General features: G+C 35.1%; 1 protein-coding gene across 1 annotated transcript in view; it reads left to right on the plus strand.

Moving 5' to 3' along the window:
* Polr1B (RNA polymerase I subunit Rpl135) overlaps positions 1-24,523 on the plus strand; it is a 95,897-nt gene extending 71,374 nt beyond the window's left edge. Inside the window, exons 9-15 of the mRNA XM_072520460.1 lie at positions 8,992-9,278; positions 9,597-9,751; positions 15,113-15,320; positions 16,276-16,375; positions 17,914-18,224; positions 23,209-23,373; positions 24,258-24,523. Of these exons, the coding sequence (XP_072376561.1) occupies positions 8,992-9,278; positions 9,597-9,751; positions 15,113-15,320; positions 16,276-16,375; positions 17,914-18,224; positions 23,209-23,373; positions 24,258-24,476 (1,445 nt within the window). The 3' untranslated portion in view covers positions 24,477-24,523. The remainder of the gene's footprint in view (positions 1-8,991; positions 9,279-9,596; positions 9,752-15,112; positions 15,321-16,275; positions 16,376-17,913; positions 18,225-23,208; positions 23,374-24,257) is intronic.
* Positions 24,524-26,441: the final 1,918 nt, after the last annotated feature.

The raw sequence follows: 26,441 nt of genomic DNA on the forward strand, positions 1-26,441 counted from the left end.
TAAATTGAAAATTCAAATAAAATAACGTATTATTTAAAAGATAAATATAAAATCTTAAATGTATCTATGAAAACTGAATTAAACACACATTATTTTAGTAGTCATTGACACAAGGGGCATTTCAGTTCTTCTCTATCATCTTCAGTTAGACCAAGACAAGCCTCATGATGGTATTTCAAGCAAGAACCACAAAGGCGCATGTTCAGCTGATCGTCAGTGTCACACAATGAACAATACCAAGATTCCTATAAAGGTTTAGATGTTGAAGGTTCGCTAATTAACATGCTTTTATTTTCTTGCATTTCTTGTGTAGAAAATAGATCCTTCGTGACATTCTTCAATTTAGTCTTTGTCCTGCGATTAGAAATTCTTTTATTTAAAGTTTGTGAAAGAGCAACTTTTTTTTTCTTTTCGTTTTCCAATTCTTTCTTTTCTTTCGGTGCATTTTTAGCTGCTCTTCTTATTTTTTCTTTTCTTCTTTTTTCTTGTAATATTGTTGCCACTGAGATGAAGTTGCTACGGCAGGTACCTTATCCTTTATCACTTTACGCTTAGCAATATTTACCTTAGGTGCAGGCCAAAATAAAAATTTTTGAACGGAGTTGGAATAGATTTATCCATAAAATTCTTGTCTAAATTCGAACTTGTCTCAGTATTAGAATCTGAATGATTCATGGATAGCGGTGTAATTTGGGCAGTTTCCATTTGTTGAAGGTTTTGTTATAAAGGTGGAGAAAGCTGCTGTGACGAGGATTGACCGGAGAAGAATGGATTATGAAATTCCATTTGTTGAAGGTTTTGTTCCAAAGGTGGAGAAAGCTGCTGTGACGATGATTGATCGGAGGAGAATGGATTAGAAATTATGATAGGAATATCTTCAGCGACACCTACCGGGAGAAATAAATTTGTACAGTCAATCAATTCTGTAACATCAACCTCATGTCATTTGTTTTCTTAGCAAATGTGTTGTTCTCATTTCCTAAGTTATCATTAAATTCGTTGTCCTTCCCAAATTGACCCAGAAAGCTCAAACAATCGCAGCATATCAATTGAGATGCATTCTTCTACAACTCTTATGGCGACTTGAAATTCTGTAAGTTGTCGTTGTTCTTGTATCTTTTGACAGTTTTGTGCTCCCACGTCTTCTTTAAAGTATTTAGAAAATTTAATATTTTCAACATTAAAGGGCACAAGTCCGCAACCCTTGAAACCACTCTTAACTATATCGGGAATATTTACCATTTTTTGAAAAGTGCTTTCCAAAATAGGTGCAAATGAATCTTTGGTTATCTTTCTACCTTGGTTTTCCATTCTCCACCGATGCACGCTATTTTTTCATTCACGTTTTAATGGTCGAAAGACTGCAACATCTAGAGGCTGTAAAATATGTGTTGCGTTTGGACACAGAGCTATTAGAATAATATTATTATTACTACAAAATTCACTTAGGACCAACGTTAAGTGTGATCTGTGTCCGTCCAAAATCAGTATAACCGGAAACTGCACTTTTTGAGCAACTAACCAAGGGTGGAATATATTAGCGATGTACTCAAACAAGTTTTCGCCAGTCATCCACCCATTTTCAGACTTTCCTATCCCCCAGTGAGCCGATATTTTCTCAATAACTGATTTGGGAATCCTTGTATATTTAAAAACGATCATGGGTGGTAAAATTTGACCGGAGGCACTACAGGTAACCAAAGTTGTCAGACATTCCTTCTCGTCGTTGCTAACAAACGAATAAACTGTTCTATCCCCATTTCTAACCAACACTTTGTCTCTCTTAGGAGTCAGGAAAAAAGACGATTCATCACAATTGAATACACGACTAGGATCAAAAGTTATGTTGCGATTGTTTGTACTTTCTAAAAAGGTCCCTACTTCAATAAACCATTGACGAATTCGATTTTCTGTTATAGTCTTTCTAGCACAAGTTAGGTTTTGAGAAATTCTTGTAGACAGTTCGGGATGCCTTTTTAAAAATAGTTCGTACCATTTACGTTCAGGTCTACCATCCACGAAATTATTAGGCCTATTAAGTTCTTTAAGCAATAGCTGAACACTATACAACAACTGCGTTTTTGTTTCAGGAAATCCACAGGCTGCAATCCGAAATAGCCATGCTACCAGTAGGTTTTCTTCTTGTTCTGTTAGTGTGGTCCCTGGTCCAGATTTCTTCTCTAAAGAAGTTCTACCCTTTATTTTATCCTGTAGAGTTGATCTGGGTACCTTATACAACTATTTTAAATGGCATTCCTGACTGAACAGCAACAACAGCTTTGTTTATATCTTCCGCAGAATATTGAATTCGCTTTATCTTTTCCATTGATAATTTCTGAATTGTAGTCTAAAACAAAGAATTTCCAATTATCGGCACGTATAGGCATGAATTATCGGCAGTGTTATACTCGGTCAAAGTATGGCTATTTCTACTAGAGATACCGAATGCCGAAAATTGGTACAAGGAAACATCGTTTTTTATTGCATGCATATAACCAATTATCGGCACTCCAGCCAATGATTGGATCATCTGCTAATATTTACGTACCTATTATCGGCATCCTCAAAATACTGCAAAAAGCTATAGAAAAACAGTTTTTGGCCAAAAAATAATCAAAATAAACTATTTCTCAACATATAAAACATAATAAAACGGTTATTCGATATTTTAATCAGGAATTATAGCATTCTGTAGCTTACCTTTTTCTTAACACATACAACAGGAAACACTTCCCACAAGAGTTTGGCGTCAACTGACCAATATACACTCGCGATCATAAAATCCGGGTCATCTTGAAAATTTCAAGTTTCTTCAATATTTTTGCCTCTGGTACAGTAATAACCTTTTTTTTGGCTAATGTATTTTTTATTTGTCATCAATGTTTGGTTTGAAAGAAAAAAAAATGGTTTTTTATTGTTTTTATTGAAAAAAACAGAAAACAAATCAAATTGTTGATAAAACAGACATACGAAAAAATATGGAAAATACAGAAAGTGGTAAAAAAATCAGTGAAATTTCAATGACCAATATCGTGTATTGCCTCCCCTTGCTCTAATAACCTCTTGCAGACGACGGGGCATACTCTCAATTTTTCTTCGGATTACATGTTGTGGTATGTTATTCCACTCACTCACTAACAGATCCTTAAGCTCCTGTGCGTTGTTAGGAGGAGGTGTATGGGTTTGAATACGTTTTTTTTTTCAAATCGTCCCAGAGATGTTCGATGGGATTCAGGTCCGGAGACCTAGCTGGCCAAGCTACCCTCGTAATTCCAACTTCGTCCAAGTATTACATACTGATCCTGGCAACGTGCGATCGCACGTTGTCCTGCATAAAAACGGCGTTTTCTCCAAGCCCTGCCATGTTGGGCATAACATGTTCTTCCGGAACCTCCGTAATGTACCTTCGTGCAGTTAGGAACCCATTTTCGATAAAGGGTAATTCTGTGTGGAAGTCGGAAGATATACCTCCCCAAGCCATGACCGAGCCTCCACCAAATGGCATTCTTGGAGCAATGCAAGCTTGTGAAAATCGTTCACCGGTTCTCCTCCAAACTCTTACACGTCCATCGGATCCAGTTAGATAAAAACGGGATTCATCTGAGAATAACACTTTGCTACAATCGTTAATTCCCCAACGCGCGTATTGTCGAGCAAAAGCTAGTCGATTTTGGTCAAAAAATAAACACTAATAATGGCACTAATAAACACTAATGGTGGCAATAATAAACGTTTGTCCGTTGCATTTGAACAGAAAGTCGAAGCACAAACGAGACATTTAAAACAAGCGGAGTTACAGGTAGCGTTCATTTTGGAAAGTGTGCACTTTACCGCGAAATTGGTACTATTGGAATTCTTTGTTACAAAGAAAACCGCAACAATTCTCAGAAACATGCATTAGTTTGTATTTGTGTTCTTATTATTTACGATAAAGCTCGTTAAAAATGAAATATCGGTGATTTTCAAAGTGACCCGGATTTTATGATCGCGAGTGTATTTTTAAATGCTGTGATTGCAGTCCTTATAAATTAGTGAAATACTTTCGTCCAACAATCACGCGCAATAATTCTTATTTTTGTCGATTATGTATAATTACTGCCGATAATTGGGGCAGCGTCGAAAATAGGAGCGTTTACCTTAAGTGTATACGGGGTGTTTCATTCATAATTGGAAATATTTTAACTGTAGATTCTTGGGCTGAAAATATTAAGGTTTAATCTAAATCACCTAAATAAAAACTTTTAAAACTATTGGTACCCAGTACTTTCAAACTATTTGACATATCCTTGTCATACTTGGCAGGAAGTGTAGGTACTGTACATACTCCAGTCTTCCGAGACGAAAATGCCACAGAACCTCTAAAAATCATACGAACAAGCTGAATTTGTCCGAGCATATTAATTTTGGGATCCCAAAAAAGATGCAAAAAAGTTTGTCACTTTTACCCCCAGGCTTCCCCCTAAAACCCCCTTCGGAGGGGGGTAAAAACGCAAAAAAATCAATTTACCAAAAATCTGTACACCGTAGAAAAAAATATTTCAAATAAAAAATGTAACTGAGATAATTTTAAACAAAAATGTTCATAAGCATTTTTTGTGTAGAATGAACCGTTCCCTTAGAAACAACGCTTTAAGCGACCGTCGATTTTGCATGTCAGTTACTTGCGCGAAATCAATGTTCAATAAAATTTGTATCAGCTCGACGGTAAAAATTGGATATCTTTTGATTCAAGTGACATATCGATAAAAATCAAGATGCGTTTGGAAGGTAAAGAGTTCAGCTTTCGTATGCAGTTTTTGTATTTTACCGCAACTAAACTCATATTTTATACAGGTATTATATAAATAAACGTGGCGCGATTTTTGCCATTTTTATGATTCTCACGAGATCAATACAATCTATCCCTTTCATTGACTGGTCACTGTGCAGTTTCGATAAGTAGTGCCTAACGTTTAAAACCTATAGCATAAAATTTTAGTTTTGAGTTTTGGCAACAATGTGAGGCATTTGAAATATGCTTAAAAAACGCTGGATTTAAACTTTCACACAACAAACAATCTGAAACATTTAAAACTTTTTTTTTTCAATTACACTAGTACGTTTTTCAAAAGAACAAAACTTCTGCAATAAACTATACTCAAAACAGTCCTCTTAAATGCATTTCCCGTGACGTGTGATCGTTTGTAATGTAAAACATTAAATTCTGCGTTTTTTATTCATATTTCAAATCCCTCATATTTGTTACCACAACTCAAAATTGAAATTTCATGTCATAGATTCTAAAGATTGTTCTTTAAAAATGAAAATTTTACTACAACTCGTTAAAGAAAGTGATCAATTTTATTGATCTCACGAGAATCGTAAAAAATGGCAAAAATCGCGCCACGTTAATTTATATTATCGCGCCTTTATAAAAACTAAGTTTATTTTCGGCAAAATTCAAAAACTGCATACAAAAGCTGCACCCTTGACCTTTAAAACGCATCTTGACTTTTGTCGATAGGACATTTGGATCAAAAGATATCGAATTTTTACCGTCGAGCTGACACAAATTTTATTGAACATTGATTTCGCACAAGTAACTGACATGTAAAATTGACAGTCGCTTCAAGCATTGTTTCTAGGAGAACGGTTCATTCTACACCAAAAATGTTTATAAACATTTTTGTTTAAAATTATCTTAGCTACATTTTTTATTTGAAACATTTTTTTCTATGGTGTACAGATTCTTGGTAAATCGATTTTTTTGTCTTTTTACCCTCCTGCGACGGGGGTTTTAGGGGGAAGCCTGGGGGTAAAAGTAGTAACCATTTTTGCATCTTTTTTCGGGTCTCAAAATTGATATTCTCTGCAAAATTCAGCTTGTTCGTATGATTTTTAGGGGTCAATTCTCTGACGACTGGACTAACACCCTACTTAATTCAAAGGCGTACGACAGGAGAAATTGAATAGTTGACCCGTTCTCAAATTCTAGGCGGAATTGTTATTTTAGCACAATTTTAAGATTCTCCAATAGTTTCTTTGCAAATAATATATTTTTCATTTATAACGATAAAGATTGGAAAGAATAATAAATAACAAAGAAAGATAAAGATTGGAAAAGCACCAGGAAGCGATGAAGTAGCACCAGAAATGATGAAATATATAGGAGTAAAAGCAAAAGAAAAATTGTTATACATATATAACCTAATATGGAAGAGAAAAGTAATACCCAGAGAATGGACAAATGCAGTAATTATACCTATATACAAGAAAGGAAACACAAGAGACTGTAGGAACTATAGAGGTATATCACTACTATGTGTAGCAGCAAAAGTATACGAAACCATAATAGAAAGGAAAATTAGAAAAGAAATAGAACATAAATTAGAGGATGTACAAAGTGGATTCAGGAAAGGACACAACACACAAGACCATATATTCACCATGCAACAAGTAATAGAAAAAGCCTTAAAGAAAAATAAAGAAATACATTTGAGCTTTATAGACATGGAAAAAGCATTCGACTCAGTCAAAAGAAAAGATATATGGGAAAGCCTAAAGAAGAAACAAGTAAGTGAAGAACTGATAGAAGCAACAAAGAGTATATACATGAAAACAACAAATACAGTAAGAATGTTAAATATACAGTCAGAACCATTTGAAACAACCCAAGGAGTTAGACAAGGAGGAAGTCTCAGCCCAATACTATTCATAAATGTAATAGATGAGATAGTGAAAGAATGTAAGAAAACATTCAAGAAATACTGCATCGGTTGGAACAGAATGCAAATGATAAATGCTGAGATGTGTATATTTGCAGACGACATAGTATTAATTGCGGAAACTGCAGAAAAACTGAAATACAACTTAGAGAAATGGAACCTAGAAGCAAGCAAATACAACTTGAACGTAAACAAAGAGAAGACTCAAATAATGAAAATATCAAGGAAACAAGGGACGGAAGATCAAATAGAAGTAATGATAGACCAACAAAAAATAATACAGACAAATTCATACAAATACTTAGGAACAGTAATCAACAACAAAGGAGACATCGAGGATGACCTTAACAACAGAATGGAAAACACAGGAAAACTATTCCAAGCACTAAATAGAGGATTCCTTAATAACAAAGAAATATCAACAAAGACCAAGATGACAATATACAAAACAATATATAGACCTACAGTGACATATGGAGCAGAAAATTGGATATTAAACAAAAGACATCAGAGCAGAATTCAGGCAGCAGAGATGAAATACCTCAGAAGAACGATAGGAGTAAAAAGAACTGATAGAATCAGAAATGAAGAAATAAGAGAAAGACTCAAAATCAAACCGATACTCGAGTCAATCAAAGAGAAAAAATTGGCATGGTTCGGACATCTAACCCGGATGGACAATAATAGACAAGTTAAAAGAGTGTGGGACGCCAAACCAATAGGGAAGAACAGAAGAGGAAGACCGATTAAAGAATGGAACAGTGACATCTCGCAGATACTACAGAGTAAGGGTAAGACTTGGCAGGAAGCAACACAGATGGCATCCAATAGGAAGGAATGGAGAAAGTTCGTTAAGAGCTAGGACACCTCAGAAGACCGTCAAATAGTGTAATGTAATGAATTGTATTTTAAACGGCCCAACACCGAAAGGTACAAATGGGTCTACTGATTAAGTAAAGTAAAGTAAGTAAAGATTTCTCACAAGTAACTGACATGTAAAATTGACAGTCGCTTCAAGCATTGTTTCTAGGAGAACGGTTCATTCTACACAAAAAATGCTTATAAACATTTTTGTTTAAAATTATCTTAGCTACATTTTTTATTTGAAACATTTTTTTCTATGGTGTACAGATTCTTGGTAAATTGATTTTTTTGTCTTTTTACCCTCCTGCGACGGGGGTTTTAGGGGGAAGCCTGGGGGTAAAAGTAGTAACCATTTTTGCATCTTTTTTTGGGTCTCAAAATTGATATTCTCTGCAAAATTCAGCTTGTTCGTATGATTTTTAGGGGTCAATTCTCTGACGACTGGACTAACACCCTACTTAATTCAAAGGCGTACGACAGGAGAAATTGAATAGTTGACCCGTTCTCAAATTCTAGGCGGAATTGTTATTTTAGCACAATTTTAAGATTCTCCAATAGTTTCTTTGCAAATAATATATTTTTCATTTATAACGATAAAGTCATTATTTTTCGAGATATTTGAAGTTAAAAATGAAGCGACACGGTTATTTTGATTAATGTATTAATTATGTCGGTGTTTTTGGGTCATAGGATTGCATTTATTATGCAAATAAAATTTTATTCGCTATTAAAAAAAAACATTATGGATGATAAATAAAAAAAATCAAAATCGTAATTTTATTTAAAAAAACTTGTTACTGACTACTGACTAGGCTACATTTACACATACAGGAGTATTTAACTGGAGAAATAGCCACAGGTGGGATATAGAAAATTCCCATCTATTTCGAGAGTCACATTTTCACATGAATTTAAGATTAATGTATGGTGCGGTATATTTGGAGATAGTTTGTTGGGTCTTTATGAATTACCAGCAAATTTGAATGTTAGCTCGTATTTACAGTTTCTACAAACTACACTTTTCGACGATCTAGAAGATTTGCCAATGGTTTTCTCCATATTCTTGTTGGGAGGATTTGGATAGAAAAAAAGCAACGAAGTATATCTTTTTCGCTTGAAAGTTTAATGTGACGAAAGTTAGCAATTTTAGTGGGTAATTGTAGTGGGCAATTTTAGTGGACCTTGAAGGTAATTTTACCCATATTTACAACAATACATCTATACAGTATAAATACCATTGTTACCATGAAATTACAGTTTTCGAAACCATTTAAATTGTGTCGTAAATTGCATTTTTTAATTAACTATTGATATTGATATTCGTTTGATCCGTGTATAAAAGGTGCCCAAGCTCCCAATATCAATAATATTTAAATTATTATTTTTAATAAATGAATGAAATCATGAAATTAATTATTTTTAGAAGTTACGACTCACATGGAGCTCTCCAAAACAGCGTTTCTTTCAAATCTAGCTCAACTTATACCCATGCCCGATTGCAATCAGTCACCACGTAACATGTACCAGTGTCAGATGGGTAAACAGACGATGGGTACACCTTGCCATACGTGGGATTTACAATCAGAAACCAAACTTTACCGACTACAAACACCTGGAACTCCGCTATTCAGGCCTGTACATCACGATAATATTTTGTTAGATGACTTTGCTATGGGCACGAATGCTATTGTAGCTGTTATCAGTTATACTGTAAGTATTTTAATAAATGGCTGTAGTATTAGTTAGGATCTAGTGTTTTAAAAGCTTTTAAATATTTTCAAACTATAATCACTCTTCAATGTTAGCCGCCAAGGGTCTACATACTTTCAGATTAAAATAAACCATAAAAGGGATTATAATGGATTGTAATTGTAAAAATATTAAAAATAAAATCCATAAAAACACTATATCGTGTTTTGTACACTACATACTGTGTTCTTTTTTTTATTTTTGCAAATAAACGTGTAAATCCCGTTTCTAATTTTAATTTTATTACAATTAGTTACTAACTTAACTACATTTTTTTAGGGTTACGATATGGAAGACGCCATGATTATTAATAAAGCATCAGAAGAAAGGGGACTGGCACATGGGATGATTTACAAATCAGACTTTGTCGAATTGGACCATCCAGATTCGTTTTTTGAAAGAGATCCAAATACAAAAAACACCAATCTTTCAACGTAATGTATCAGAGGTTTAGTAATAATTTAGCTGTAATATTAAGTTACTTTAGTTTTTCATTGTTGATGGATCAAAAATTTCATTTCATGTTCTATGTTTGGGACAAGTCAAGAACTCGTTACAACAAATGAAAAATAACAAGTCACCTAGTCCTGCAGTTATACTCGCGCAACTTTTAAAATGGCATTGCCATTGTGGGAAACACTGTCACCAATTGAGAATTTTTAATGAATTGGAGGTAGAGGCAAAGAAAACTGGTTTAAGGGTAAACGAAGAGAAAACCAAATACATGTGCATCAACAGACAAAAGGGACGAGATAGAATAGGGCAAAATGTGACAATAGACCCTTATAACTTTGAAAGAGTGGAGAGTTTTAAATATCTCGGAGCAACAATCACTGCAGATAACGAAATCGCGGAAGAGATTAAAGGAAGAATTCAGGCAGCAAACAGATGTATGTACAGCCTCCACAATACTATTAAATCTAAAAGCCTAACACGAACATCAAAGATTAGAATATATAAAACGGTGATTAGACCGGTGCTCATGTATGGCTGTGAGACGTGGACCCTGATCAAAGAAACTGAAAGAAAACTTAGATGTTTTGAGAGGAAAATCCTCAGAAGAATCTTTGGGCCTTATCACGACATTAATAACAACCAATACCGAATGAGAACAAATGTTGAGGTCAAGCAGATGTATAGAGCGAACGATATAGTCCAAGAGATTAAATCCCAACGTCTAAGATGGGCTGGCCATGTCCATAGACTTCCTAATAACCGCCTTGCCAAGTTAATATGGGAGGAAGCCCCCACAGGAAGAAGACCCTTAGGACGTCTACGAATGCGTTGGAGAGACAATATATGGTCAGATCTAAGAACAATGGGGCTGCCCACTGACCCAACTATTATGGACGACCTTTCAAGATGGAAGCAAGTTGTGCAGTCAGCCAAAACCCACCCCGGGTTGTGGTGCTACGAGAAGAAGAAGAAGAACTTTTAAAATATGCACCTAATATAATATCAGAATACTTCACTTTAATTTTTAATAAATGTCTAGAGGGAGAAAAGGTACCATCTGAATGGAAAATTGGTCACATTAGTATGAATATTACCGTATTTAAAAAAGGAAATAAGAAATACTAAATTCAGTTTGTAGAATGGGAGCAGCAGAGCGGCATTATACCAGTAAGATATTTCATCGATACATTATTTTGTCTGAAATAACTAATGGAAAAATCTCTAATATACGGAAGCCAACTATATCAGCCAATTAACAAACTATGGTAGAGCTTAAAACAGAATGAAATTCACCCACAGTATATAAATGCTGTAAAAAATTTCTATAAAGACAACCTAAGTTATGTCAAGATAGGACAAACATGTTCAGAATACTTTCAAGTTGACAAGGGTCTGAAGCAAATATCTCTCTCTCTCACACTCTCAGATTTATTTTAATTCAACGAGGAAAAAGATATACTACAGAAAATAACCAAAGAACGTATCATCACAAGTCAGTTAAATTCATTGTTATGGGATAAGAATATAGAAAAAAAACAACAACAAAACGACACATATTTACTACATTGGTGGAAAGTACAGTAACTTACTGCTCCAGAGTCTGGAATAAACGCGAATATGTAAAAATGAATAAATTCAGTAGAAAATAGTTTTTGGGGAATATGCTGCGGATGTACTTTTTACAACCGTATAAATATAGAAATAATAAACGATACAGAGATATCTCTTAAAGATACCATAGGGGGAAGAGAGCTCTCTTCTCTTTATGGTTCTTTAATACTATTTTATAATGCCCAGCCTCAACGATAATATATTCTTTTTGCTTTCCACTTCAAATTGTTCAATTCAAAGGAATTGTTTATATTCATAGTCAGGCGTAATCTGGACACATAAATATTGTATATTAATGGGTAATATAAATGTTACTACTACTTATAATTGCTGTGTTGCTTTGTACTTTTACTATTCTCAGTAAAGATTTAATTAAATAAAGATTCTGGTCTCACAGAAAACCACCAGCTTTGTTAAAGGGATCGCCTTTGACCTGGTCGGGGTGCATAAGCATCGTTTAAAAGACTTGTCATATCTATTATGCTAGGAAAGTCTTAGTATATCTATGCATGTGTATGTATGTGTGTATGTGTGTGTGTGTGTGTGTGTGTGAGAGAGAGAGAGAGAGAGAGAATATAGAAGCAGGTCCGTAAGCCACTTAGTCTATCTAATAAGTTTATTAGCGGTCCAAAATTCAGGATTCTCTTCAATGACTAACTCTAAAGTAGTTATCCAGCACATAGTATCCTAAATACAGATTAAGATCGCGAAGATCTCACCTGACTGACCGATAGATAGGACTTCAGGATCTCGCTTTGATACAAATGTGATAAGGCACGCGTAATGGTCGTAGAATTATTATCATCATCATTCTGGCTTTACAACCCTGCATGGGTTTTAGCCTCCTCAAGAAGTTCTCTCCAGTTGTCCCTATCCAACGTCTTCCACTGTCAAGCACGTATTCCCATATTTCTCATGTCTCTGACCAAAGGGTCTATCAAGGAGCGTTTTTCTTTGCTGAGTCTAGAATCGCTCCTAGATAATTCACTGATTTGGAGGTAGTAAGAGCTCTCCCTCGGAGTCTATGCTCTCGAGTTTTGCTAAGAGCCATCATTCGTGAAAAGGCGACCAAAACAAACTCCCAGAATTGACTCCTTAAAACGCTTACGGGTACCATATCTCAACAATCTCTAGAGCCGCTTCGTGTACTTGCCAAGAGTCCTTCAACAAGCAGCACTATGTCAACAAGCTCGGGAGAGAGAAAACTTCGCCCTAACGTGGTTCGCATAAATGTCTCTATAATCTTCTTAAAGTGCCTATCCGTTCCGGATGTTGGCGATCATCACGGCTATCTTTACTTTATTTATTGCAGCGCGGAACAGTTCAGTGGTAGTCGTGTTATACCACTTTCGTAAATTTTGAAGCCAGGAAATGCGTCTTCTTCCCGGTCCTCTCTTACCATTTACTTTCCCTTGGAGAATCAGCTGGAGAAGGCCGTAACGTTCTTGATTTCTCATTTCTCTATAATAGGTAACCAAAAGATTTCGAGGAAAAGAAGATGAAGGAATACCTCTTACTAGGGATGAAATTAATGAAAAAAAAAATGAATCCTAAAAACATTAACGATTTTAATTTTATACTGAATTCAATATAAAGTATTAAAAACAACTGTTAGAAGAAAAACAATAAATATTTAAAATATTTTACCAATGCAAAAACTAGTTTAACTCTGTCTTGCCATGAGAAAACACTGCCGACAAATAAATGTTTTCAGTAATGTCGGATTTCATAGTTTCGTTTGTAGATTGACGTCACCAACTAATTATCAAATTTTGTAAGACCAATACTGCTCAAAATACGTCGTATACTCAGAAAATCTCTGCCATAAGATATTGTTTATATTTATAGATATGTCCACCTTGATCCATAAATATACGATTCTGTTAATTTTGCATGGAACAAATATTTAGGTGTTGTCTTCTTAATTTCTGATCTTTCAATTAAACTTGCTTTTTAATATCTTGCAGATATAAAATTATTGGCGTTATTGTTATGCTCAATATGCTCCAGTCATGTTAGGTCGATTTCAAATTAGAGAAACACGCAGGCCAATTACTGGATGGCAAATCTACTTGGTATAAAAGCCAGTTAATCGTCTTACACGAAGAATACATTTATCGATTACCTCTACACACCATAATTTAGTCTCTTCCTAAATAAACAGTAGGAGTAAAGATCCTCGAACAGATACTTTGTTATGTAAACTCGTATTTGACTCGTCATTTGATTGTGACAACTGATTGTTTCAGAATGCCACATCCATACGGAAGAGATACGTATGTACGTAGCTAAAGTCAACGAGGGTGGTTCCTTTATTCTTAGAACCTCCGCACACAGCAATCAATTAAGCTGCCCCTACTTCTAAAGTGTCATCTTAAAATTTATGCACAAAAGACGGGTACATTTCCTCAAGGAATCTGATACTTTTAAAGGTTTATCTGAAGTATTCTGGGATAATAAATGGTTTCCCGAAAACGTGTTGTGTTTCAGACAAGTGAATTATCAGAACTTGACAAATATTAAGTCAGCCAATTTAAGCTTGAGAATTTAAAAGATTTATACCTAAAGTCATATTATAATAAGCTAATATATTTATCATAGATGTCATATGACATATGTCATATTGTCAAGCGGGGATGGTCGTTTACCCCATTTATGCTTCATCTAGTTACATCTGTACATTATAGTTACAAATGGAAGCGCAAGATCGTAGAAAATGAAGGGTTATAGTGGTTGCGGCGAATACTCACCCAAAGTTGTAAAGTCATTCAAGAAGAAGTAATTACATCAGCCGTATTGGGTGCTAATTCTGTTCAACGTAGACCGTGAGTTGCGTGTCAACTTTCTTGATTTTGTTGGAAATTCTCTAGAGCGTCGTTGATGGCTAGCAGCATTTATGTCTTTGGAAGAGAGTGTATACGTCGTAATTTGGGTGGTGCAGTGTTTCCTCAACGTAGTTCCGATGTTTTCTTGATGTGTTTCCCGGTATGTCCTCGATATACAGACTAAAAAGCAGAGGAGCTACGACCGATTCCTGAAGAAATTCGTTCTTCAGTTTTCTAAGTGTGCTAATGTCGGTTTCCACCACAACTTGCAATGGTGGGTCGCTGAGCATATTGTCGGTTATTTGAGCGGTGGATATACAAGGAATTGTTGCGAGAACCTTGCAACCCTACCTTTTCTTCAAACTGTATGGTAGGCCGCTTTTAGGTCTATGAACTCGGCAGCATTTTTAAGTTTTCTCTGAAACCCTGCCTCAATAAAGGTGGTAAGTGAAAGAACTTGATCTGCGCAACTTATCTTTAGTCGGAGGCTTGTCTTTTCGATCGGTACTGTTACAAGGAGTTTTATGCTGATTCTAATAACTTAGGATGAGTCGTTCTAATAACTTAAACGTTGCTGATAATAGGGCTATTAGCCTGTAGTTTTTGGGATAATCATCATTTGGCTTGCCAGGTTTTAAAATAGCAATGACCTTTGAGCGTTTAGATTACGAGGCCTACTGAATAAAAATAACTTACGTTTTATTTTACTTCCTGCTTGATTTTGATATTTCACATAACTATGCATCGAGTAGAGATAAAAGAGAAAAAAATTAGTTTACGTGAGATGATAATAGCTCCTAGATGTCATTTCACCTTATTTACGTTTACCTGTCTGATTGTGATCCTATTTGCTTTTTCTCTTTTGTTTGTGAAAATTTTGTATTTATTAAAATATTGTTTTAGCTTATTGGATTCCGATGGTTTACCATTCATAGGCAGAAAAATGGTAGAAAACACACCGCTGTATTGTTATTTTGATGCTGACCGGTCACTTTACATAATTAAAACTTTTAAAGGCAAAGAAGAATGTTACATACATAGTGTCAAGTTGTGCGCAAACTTTGGGCGGCAAAAAGCCAAGAAGATAGCTTGTTTTACATATCGAGTACCAGTAAGTATATCTTTCTCTCTTTTCTCAATTATCATATTTTACTAAATAATTATTCATTCCCTTGATTTCTATCTCAATTTTTAGTTTCTTTTCTATTACTAGGTACGTCTTTTATTACTAGTACGTACTTCTTCTTCATTCCAGGGATTAGGCATTTGTTGCTTGTTCCGGTATAAAAACATCTAAGTTTTCAAGGGGCGTTTTACACTTCTTGCACTGCATTATTAACTCTGTCTAGTATATTTAGTAAGTCTTCTAGTCTTTCTGCTATCAGAACGGTATCGTCTACATACCCAGTTTTGTTAATATATTTACAATTTATTTTTATACCAAGTTCGGCGTCTTCTAGTGCTTGTTTGAATATGCATTCATAGTATAAGTTGTAGAGCAATGGAGACATGACAGAGCCTTGTTGGAATATTTTAAGGTGGCTGCTTGGTTCCAACAACGGTTTCCAATTATGCGGAGGTCATTTCCGACTGGCTTCATTTTCTGCAGTTCATTCAACAATATCAGTTGCTTTCTGGTAGTCAATGAAGAAGAGGTATACTTTTTTCTGATGATCGAGGCATTTCTGAATTAGTGTTTGAGTAGCAAACAGCGCCTCTTTTGTTCTGAAAGCCTTTCCAAATCCGAACTGAGCTTTAGGAATATTTTTAATAAGTGACTCATTAGTCTGATTAAGACTTATTTTAGTTACGTAAAGTATAGCTATGAATTCTGATTTAAGCCATTGCTTTGGTGTTACGCCACTTTCATAGAGGTTTCATACGCCAGTTTCATGGTTTAGTAGTCTTCGCTCCTTTTTAGGGCATAAGCCAACAGTTATATACCGGTCATACGATGCCAAATTGACTATAATAAATTATAATTGAACATAAAAACCAATTAAAATAAGTCCTTAGTTATATACATATAGTTTACCATAAATAAATATTTTTATTTATTATTTTAGAGAAATCCCAGCGTAGGGGATAAGTTTGCTAGCAGAGCTGGACAAAAGGGAATTTGCTCTCAAAAATGGCCCGCTGAAGATTTACCCTTTACGGAAACAGGTAAGGAAATTTGTTTTTACGTTTAAATATGACATGTAAAATTTATCTTCTTTGCTCATTATGCCTTTTCAGTTATTAGATAAAATCATTTTTAAACCGATAAAATTTTCTGTAAATATAAGACAAAAAAATGCATTGACCAAATTAACCATACATTTAATCATTATCATTTGCATTATCCTCATTTTAATAATAATGCTCTCAGACGACACGAATATTTCCAGCGTTAGCATAAACGTTACTTTTCGAATCATATTATTTTGTGTCATATTCATCTCAGTCGGGTAGATATCTATCAATTTGCTTTAAAAGTTAGATACCGTTAATACCCTCATCCCAGTGTATTTATTATCATACTTCTGTTGTATACAGAGCAGTAGTTTCAAAAAATGAAATACATCGTTCAGCGTCATCATCATAGTCATTAAAATCTTGGCAGATGTGTTGTCATTGAGCCTCATTGATAGTCTGATTAATAATAGTTCTCCACGCTCGCGGTCATCTATTACATGTACTGCCTCAGTATACTGCTTGTTGAGAAGCTTTTCTGCAATGTCTGCGCATCCCTGTGATGATCTGCCGCTTTTGCGTTGACTCTGAGGCCTTCCTTGGAGTACCAACGGCTCCATTTTGTGATCAATTCGATGGATATGACCAAATAACTTTACAATTCTAAAGTAAACAGTACTAGAGAGACGCTGATTTGGTTTAATTTCATATTTCAAGCAAATTGATATAATATTTATGAAGAAAAAAATCGATTTGTGGTAGAGAAATGTATATTATCGTCGACTCACTAATTAGTTAAAGCGTGCTGCGTAAGCGTGACAATACAACCTAAAGCAATCGTGCAGTTTTAGAAAAAACAGTTGAGAGATCATCATGAAAGAACAATCAGATTATGTGGTTTGTAATAAGAGTTTGTCAAAATTATTAGTTTTATTGAAAAAATATTATAGAATAGCCGTGAAGTGTTGTTAAAGTATAAAGAGCTTACCATAAAATGTAAATGAAAAAGAAAGTTATGGTATTTCAATAATATTCAACAGCTGCACGATTACTGTAAATCGCGTGGTCTTGAGAGAGAGAGAGAGAGAGAGAGAGAGAGAGAGAGAGAGAGAGAGAGAGAGAGAGAGAGGGAGAGGGAGAGAGAGAGAGAGAGAGAGAGGGAGAGAGAGAGAGAGAGAGAGAGAGAGAGAGAGAGAGAGCGAGAAAGAGTGAGAGAGAGGGGGGGGGAAGGGTGAGTGAGAGAGGGAGGAGGGAGAGAGAGAGTGTCATATAGTGTATTGCATATAGTGTCATCCTTTATAGAAGGCAGATGTTTCTGTAGTTTGCTTGCGGTATTTAGTTTTTTTTATTTGTATATATTTTATCTGTTTTCTATCTTTGCGTCCTTTCTATTGTGAAAGCTATTTGTGCTTTAATGTTTTATTAAAAATAATAATACATAAATAACACCAACAGACTGATAATATGATTCTTAAATGGTATTTAAATGGGTTGAAACATCAAATGGGATATATTTTATTTTTCTGTAGGTCTGGTACCCGATATTGTTTTCAATCCTCACGGTTTCCCTTCCAGAATGACAATTGCTATGATGATTGAAATCATGGCGGGAAAATCTGCAGCATTACATGGTCTGGTTCACGACGCCACCCCCTTTAGATTTACGGAGGAAGATACTGCTATTGATTATTTTGGCAGACTTTTGGAGAAAGGTGGTTACAATTATTACGGTACAGAAACAATGTATTCCGGTATTGATGGAAGAGAAATGACTGCTCAGATATTTTTTGGAATAGTACACTATCAGAGGTTAAGACATATGGTATCTGATAAGTGGCAGGTGAGTAAAACCATTATTGTATTAATTTATACTAAGACGATAATCATATATTTATATTAATAGGACGTATTAATCATTACAGTAAAAGTAAAATCAAGGATTATGCTACAATACAAAGAACAGAAGAGTTGGGTTTCATTGCAAGTAGGGTCGGTATCTCACCCACTATTGGGTATATACGACTATCTCGTAGACTCAAAACACTCACGTTCAACAGCAAGTTTATTTACAAAACAATAACAATGTATCTTATATAATGATTACGTGTATGACCCAATATGAATCGTTCAAAAAATTTTCGATCACTATGCTGTACTCGATCAAACGCTTTCTCGTAATCAACCAGACATGCGTATACGTCGCAGTTGACGTCTCTGCATCTCTGGAATAAGACCTGTACTGAGAACAAAGCCTCTCTAGTATCAACAGCATTTGTGAACCCGAACTGGTTGGGGGAAATTTGACTTTCACACAGCTTGTAGATTCTCTTATGAATTATCTTTAGGAACAATTTTAGGAGGTGACTCATAAGGCTTATAGTACGGTAATCTTCGCATTTTTTTTTCTCCTGTTTTTTTTTGGAAGTGCAATAAACTCAGATTTCAGCCATTCTGTTGAAATTTTCCCAGAGTTGTATATACTGTTGAATACCTGCGATTATTGTTATTGATTCGTTGTCCATTAGTTTGAGTAGTTCTGCTTGTATATTATCAGAGCTTGACTAAAAGAAACAGGAATTAACAACCAAGATCTGAAAATAATTAGAAATCTTTACTGGAATCAGATAGCAAATCTCAGAGTTGAAGGTGAACACACTGAATATGTGAAAATCATGCGTGGAATGAGGCAAGGTTGTATTTTGTCTCCTCTAATCTTCAATCTGTACTCTGAAAGAATATTTATAGAAGCTTTGCACGAAACTGAAAGAGGTATTCTACTAAATGGTTACCGGCTAAACAACATCAGATATGCAGATGACACCATAGTATTTGCGGACAACTTAAAGGACCTACAAGTTCTTATTAACAAAATCACGTATTACAGTCAACAATATGGACTCAATATAAACGTTAAGAAGACAAAGCTTATGATAATTAGCAAGTAAAGGATAACAGAAGGTCAACTCTACGTCAACCAATCCCCTGTAGAAAGAGTGATGCACTACAACTAACTCCATAATAAATGAAGAATGGACCAACAACCAGGAGATTAGAGCACGCATCGGAAAAGCTAGATCCACATTCAATCGGATAGGGGCCTTCTTCAAGAGTCACAACCTCTCTCTTGATACAAAAGTAAGAATGCTACGATGCACGTCTTCTCTGTTCTTTTTTAAGGTGTTGAATCGTGGACCTTGAACGAAGATATGTGCAGAAAACTGGAAGCATTTGAGATGTGACTATATCGGAAATGCTTAAGATCCCGTGGACTGACCGAGTCACAAATGAGGATATGCTCTCCTTCAAGCCATCCTGCAAGGAAAAATATTTGGAAAACGAGGTCCAGGAAGAAGAACATCTTGGTTAAAGAACCTCAGAATCTGGTTCAATACAACATCTGTGCAGCTTTTCCGCGCTGCTGGAGATAAGATAAAGATTGCCATGATGATCGCCAACATTCATAACGGATAGGCACATCAAGAAGAAGAATACGTCTCTATAATATCATGCATATCCATTTATATGAATTTGCGGTAGAAATAAGCTGCAAAATAATTATAGATCCGTTTCTGTATCTGACTAGAGGGTTCATCTTCTTCTTCTCGTGCCACTCCTAGCGGAGATTGGAAATCATCATGGCCACTGCGACTTTGTTAGCAGCGCGCCTAAAAAGTTCAATCGAACTACACCCGAACCATTCACGTAGATTACGAAGCCAGGATATTTTTCTTCTTCCCACACTTCTTTTGCCCTGCATGATATTTCTTAAAAGTTCGTACTTTTCACCTCTCACAATGTGCCCCAAGTATTCCATCTTTCTAGTTTTTATCTCATTTAGAATTTCGCATCTTTTGTCTAAAGTTTGGAGTACTTGCGTGTTAGTGACGCGGTCCATCCATGATATTCTGAGAATGCGCCTATAGCACCACATCTCGAAAGCTTCGATGTTTTTTGTGGTCAACTGTTTTAGTGTAAAGACATAACACCGCAGCATTCGTATTCGTAACTTTATATTGATATCACGATTGCAAAAGAGTTTGCGCATTCTATTAAAGACTGATCTAGCGATTTCTATTCTACATCTAATCTCTTTGTTTGATCAGTATCGTCTGTGATCCAAGCACCTAGATATTTATAACAGGACACACGCTCAATCGTTGTATTGTCTATTACAAGATTAGCTCTGATGTTCTTTGATTTCGTGATTACCATAAATTTAGTTTTTTTCAAATTAATTTTCAAGCCGTAACTATTACAGTATATATTGAGACTTTGAACGAGATGTTGTAGTTCTACTAGCGTTCCCGTTAGGAGAACCGTATCGTCAGCATACCTTATATTGTTGATCGTCTCACCATTTATTATCAGACCAAGATCTTCTTCCTCGAGTGCTTGTTCACAAATAGCTTCACTATACAGATTAAATAAAAGTGGCGACAAGATGCATCCCTGCCGGACTCCTCGACGGATTTGAATTTCTTCTGTTAGCCTACCCTCAACCTTCACATTTGCTGTTTGATTCCAATATAGGTTGCATATAATTCGAATATCTCGGCTGTCTATATTTTTCTTTAATAGAATTTGTCTTAGTGGTTCATGTTGTACTTTGTCAAAGGCCTTTTCGAAATCAATAAAGCAGGTGTAAATTTCTTGGTTCATGTCTAAGCATCTCTGTGAGAGAACGTTCATTGCAAACAGAGCCTCCCTTGTACCCTGCCCTTTTCTGAATCCCATCTGAGTGTTACTGATGTCTGCGTCTAATTTCCTATAGATCCTATTATGGATTATTTTCAGGAACAGTTTTAGAGCATGACTCATCAAAGCTATCGTACGATATTCGCTGCATTCCCTTGTATTTGCCTTTTTTGGCAGTAGTATAAAGGTCGAACGGAGCCATTCCCTAGGTATTATTCCAGTTCTATATATTGTGTTAAATAGATCTAGGAGTATTTTAATAGATTCATCGTCCATAAGTTTGAGCAGTTCTACGGGAATTTCATCAGGACCGGGGGCTTACCACTTTTCGCTTGTTTGATTGCATAATCTATTTCTTCTCTGATTATATCAGGCCCTGTATCATCTGTATATTCGTTTGAGATTTCTTGTCTATCTTTGTCATCAAAAAGTTGTGATATGTATTCTGTCCATCGATTCATTTTTTGTTGTAAATCTGTTATGAGTATTCCATCTGTATCTTTGATCTGTCCTATCTGTGTTGTTCTTCTCCTTCCTGTCATTTCTTTAATCTTTTTGTGTACATTAAAAAAGTCATATTTTCGCTCCAGTTGTTCCAACTCCTGGCATTGCTCACTTAGCCATCTTTCTCTAGCTTCTCTTATTTTCTTTTTTATCAGTTTATCTGTTTCTTTGTATCTTATCGGGTTATTTGTTTTGTGTACCCTTCTTTCACACATCAACTGTAGTATTTCCTCATTCATCCATTCTTTATGTTTCCTTTCTTTCGGTGTTAAATTTTCTCTCCCTGCCAGCATTACGGCATTTTTAATATTCTCCCATTTTTGGTCTATGTTATCAGTATTTCTATTCAGTTTCTCTATATTTTGTAAATTTCTTTGATGTTCACTATTGTTTTCTCTTTTATATGTTGTTCACTCAGTCTTCTCACGTCAATTTGTTTCTGTATGATTTTGAATGATTTCAATTTGTTTTTGAATGATCTTTAGTTTTATTGACTACTCTACCTTTGGTGCCACTCGGAGATTTCCATGTGTACAGTCGTCTATTAGGTAACTTGAAAAGAGTTTTAGCAACTACTAACTCCTCCGCTTGACAAAATTGTACCATACGGTCTCCTCGTTCGTTTCGTTCTCCTAATCCATAGTCACCCACATAACCGTCCACACATCCATGTCCAATTTTGGCATTAAAATCGCCCATTACTACTGTAGTGTGATGTTTCTTCATTGATTTTAGAATTTGTTCCAGATCGTAGTAGAAACTTTCAATTTCATCATCATCTTTATCAGCCGTAGGAGCATATACTTGTATAATATTTATAATTTGTTTATTTGACTGAAGTTATAATGCCATTATTCTATCAGAGAAGGGAGTAAAGCTTGTTACACAGTTACTGATTTTCTTTGATACCAAGACAGCGACACCGTAACGATGAGTTGAACTGATGGTGCCTGAATAATAAAGTGTTCCACTATTATTCGTGCATTTTCCTGATCCTGGCCACTGTACATCACTTATACCTAGGACATCAATTTTAAGGTTTTCCATTTCAAGGGCTACATTAGTTAATTTACCTGCTGCAAAGAGGCTTCTTACATTCCACGTCGCTATTCTTAACATCTTAAGGTGATTGACATTACTTACACAGGGATTTCGCTGGTTCACGACCTGAGAGGCCCTATGGTCTGTCTGTGGTTTTCCTCTCCTGCCGGATCTTGGGTTCCGAGGTCCATGATCAGTAACATGAGTGATTGATGTGACATTTGCCATCATGATTATACTAGGGAATCTTAAAGATCATTAATACAGTGGTTTCCCGTTGCCTTCTGTATCCTTACGCCGTTGACCATTCCTTGATTCATCCGCCTTCGAGACAGATTTCTCTGTCTCAGGACAAAAGAGTGCCCTACCACTTACCCACTCTTCCGCCCGAAGCCGTTGGTAGGTAAGTGGGGGATTGCTTATACCGGCAGAGGGTTCATAAATACCCTTTTATTCATTGGGTTTTTACAAATGGTTTTTATTGGAGATTATAAAATTAGGATATATTTCCCAAAAAATTTGCATACTTTTTCTGTTATAATGTGTTATATTTAATATAACAAGGTTTTTTCGTGCTGTTTTAGGTGCGATCTACTGGACCAACTAATATATTAACTAGACAACCGCTAAAAGGAAGGAAAAGAGGAGGAGGTGTTCGTTTTGGTGAAATGGAACGGGACGCGCTTATCAGCCATGGGGCTTCATTTTTACTGCAAGATCGTTTGTTTCACTGTTCAGATGAAAGTACAGTAAGTATTTTTTTATAATCAGTACACATTTTTCATATATTTGGACATACACCGATGGAAATGGAAGAAGTATACATGTAATATTTATCATGATATTAAATAGTATAGTTTTACATGGAAAGACAGAAAGCATATTTTATATCTGCAACCGAATTATGGTACGTCATTTAGGGTGGGTTACGAAGGTGACTGTACAGCCACAGATGTCGTTCTGTAAATAAACGGGGAGCTGGAAGACTGGTAGAAGGGGTAAACTTTTTAAAATTATCTTTAGCACAAAGTCAAAGCCTACAGCTGCTGAAAATTCTTGGTAACATCATGCGTGGTAGACTTCTATTTCATTCAAATTTTCTGGTAAGGTAACTTTTATACTGGAAACTTGTTTTTGACATTATTCTGAAGTTATCTTGTGGCATATTAATGCAATTTACTAATTTATTTTTGATGTTTCGATTTCCACTTCGGAAATATTCCTCAAAATACAAAACATTAATAAATTAAACAAATTTTGTTTTTCGTTACTTGGTGAAAAATTCTTCTAATAATTTATTTAATAATAATCAACTTTAACTTAAGAATGTTCGTCAGAAAAATCATAGCATATGATTGGCCTTTAAAATTGGCTCTTGTTAGTGATCCCATAGTAATCACTGTTTCGATTACCACTTCGAAAGAACGATTTCCGAAGTGGTAATCGAAACGTCGAAATAAACTTATTTTAAAGTAAAATTGTGGCTTATTCACAATAAAAATAGTAAATTATGGTAAAAATTGTTAAGGATCCTTATTAAGTAGCTCTACTGTGAGCGAACTATATAAACTCTTATAAAAGTTAATATTGTTTAAGCTTTAAAAATCTGATAAAACTTTTTTGCGTTTTTCAGGCATTCATCTGCACATCTTGTGGAACATTGTTGGGCCCGATTACAGCCGTTATGAGGTTAGCTGATAGACCTCAACATACCGAGACGAAGGAAACATGTAGACTGTGCGAAACTGATGAACATATAAATAAAATAAAAATTCCTTATATATTTAAATTTTTTGTTACACAATTAGCGTCTTGTAATATTAATGTTAGAGTAGGCTGCCAAGAAGTCTAATTTTTATTAAAATGTGCTCTTATTATTCAATACAGTTTTATATAATTTTGGAGATGTTTTATTTATCTCAAGAGACCTAAAAAATCATTACCCAACAATTATGCGAAAAGATGGTAACTTGGGAAAATTTGATCAAGGAAAAGCATTAAATTTCAGAAACAACCACTGTAATATTTTATTACTAAAATTTCTTAGATAGTGCTTGTCCCAAACAAGCAGCAGTTTAACCCAGCTTGAAAGATTTGCACACCCCTTAAGTATGGACATTAGGGTAATACAATTCATTGGAACGAGGAGGATTAACTCGCGTAAACAAGAATCGCTCCACCCCGCTCTAATGCTCCAGACCATCCACTTTCCCCCCGATAGCGGTCTGATGCGCTATAGAGGCTCTCTTATCAGCAAAGTGCTTGTCATGTAGGAGTCCTAGGTACAAGGCCATCCATACGAAATCCTACCCCGAACAATGCATACCAGCGAGTTACAGTACAATGACCGCTACCATCCAGTAAGTTCCACCACGTGGATTCCAACACGGGGCTACCGCTTGAACATTCTGGACTAAATTGCGACGTATTGAACAGCAAGATCAGCAATTAATAAATTATAAAACACCATGTTAAAATCAATATTTTTCAGTCTGATTAATTAAAAGTCTGATTAATTAAAAGTCTGATTTAAATTATTATTGTTGTTACTAAAATCTTTGTAAGTCGAAATAAAAGTTTTAATTGTGAAGTTCAGTTTTTAAAAAAGTATTTTTCCCAAGAACATTCATAATTGGCGCAGAGTCAGTACGGAAGTGGAAGAGTCTTTATAGATCCTCGTCACTTTCAAGTGTTTGTCCACTGTTCCAAGAACCAGCCCCAGGGAAACCGTCTGCAGAGTTCACCCGAGGGAATTAGAGAATTAGAATTTAGAAGAAGCCTTCAGGAGCAAAGGAATGCACATCGGCATCGTCTTTATCCTGTAAGCGATTTTATTATTACTTAGAATTAAGAAGATTAGATTTTGAAAGAATTCTTAATAAATCAGACTCCTCTGAGTCCTTAGATTGAATCAGAGCTAAATTAGAAGATAAATAAAACAAAGATTTGAATAGATTAACACAAAGATTAAAGTAATTTAAAAATATCTCCTCTAAGTCCTTAGATTGACTTTAGAGTCAGATTTAGACAAAATTGAATAGCTTAATAAATACTATATATTAATAAACATAGAGATTAATAGATAGAAAATAAGTAGATTAAGATTTATATATTTATATATTGATTATTGAAAATTACTATACCGATTTGACTATTGACTATATATTATATTGAAAATTTTTAAAATATGGCAGTTCCACAATTTGACGTTAAAAATTTATGCATTCTTCCAAATTTTGATGGAAATCCAAATGAATTACATGAATTTATTAAAGTTTCTACAATACTTCTAAACCATTATTATGACAGACTTAATGCAGCGAATATACAAAACAAATTTTTGCTTCATGGTATTATCAGTAAATTAACAGGTAGAGCCAAGGAAGTTATATCCGTATATGGATGCGAAAGTTGGGACGAAATAAAAAACGCATTAATTCAAAATTTTGGAGACCAGAGAGACGAAAATTCGCTTACAAGGGATCTAGTAAATTTAAGACAAGGCTCAACAGAATCTATTATGCATTTTTACGAAAAAATCATGGGACTTTTAAGCTGTATTAATAATTACCTAGAATTACATACCATAAATGCCGATATTAAAAGGAGCAAACAAGAATTTTTCCGTCAACAAGCTCTTACAACATTCTTAGCAGGCCTACGAGAACCAATGGGCTCTGTTATCAGAGCAATGAGACCAGGAAGTTTAGCCACGGCAATACAGTACGTACAGGAAGAAAATAATGTTCGATATCTTCAAAAAAATCAAATAAGTCAACCTTCAACATCAGGAAGAAGCGAAAATTATCAAGAACGC

This window comes from Diabrotica undecimpunctata, chromosome 1 (assembly GCF_040954645.1).
Source record: "Diabrotica undecimpunctata isolate CICGRU chromosome 1, icDiaUnde3, whole genome shotgun sequence".
Classification (NCBI taxonomy): Eukaryota; Metazoa; Arthropoda; class Insecta; order Coleoptera; family Chrysomelidae; genus Diabrotica; species Diabrotica undecimpunctata.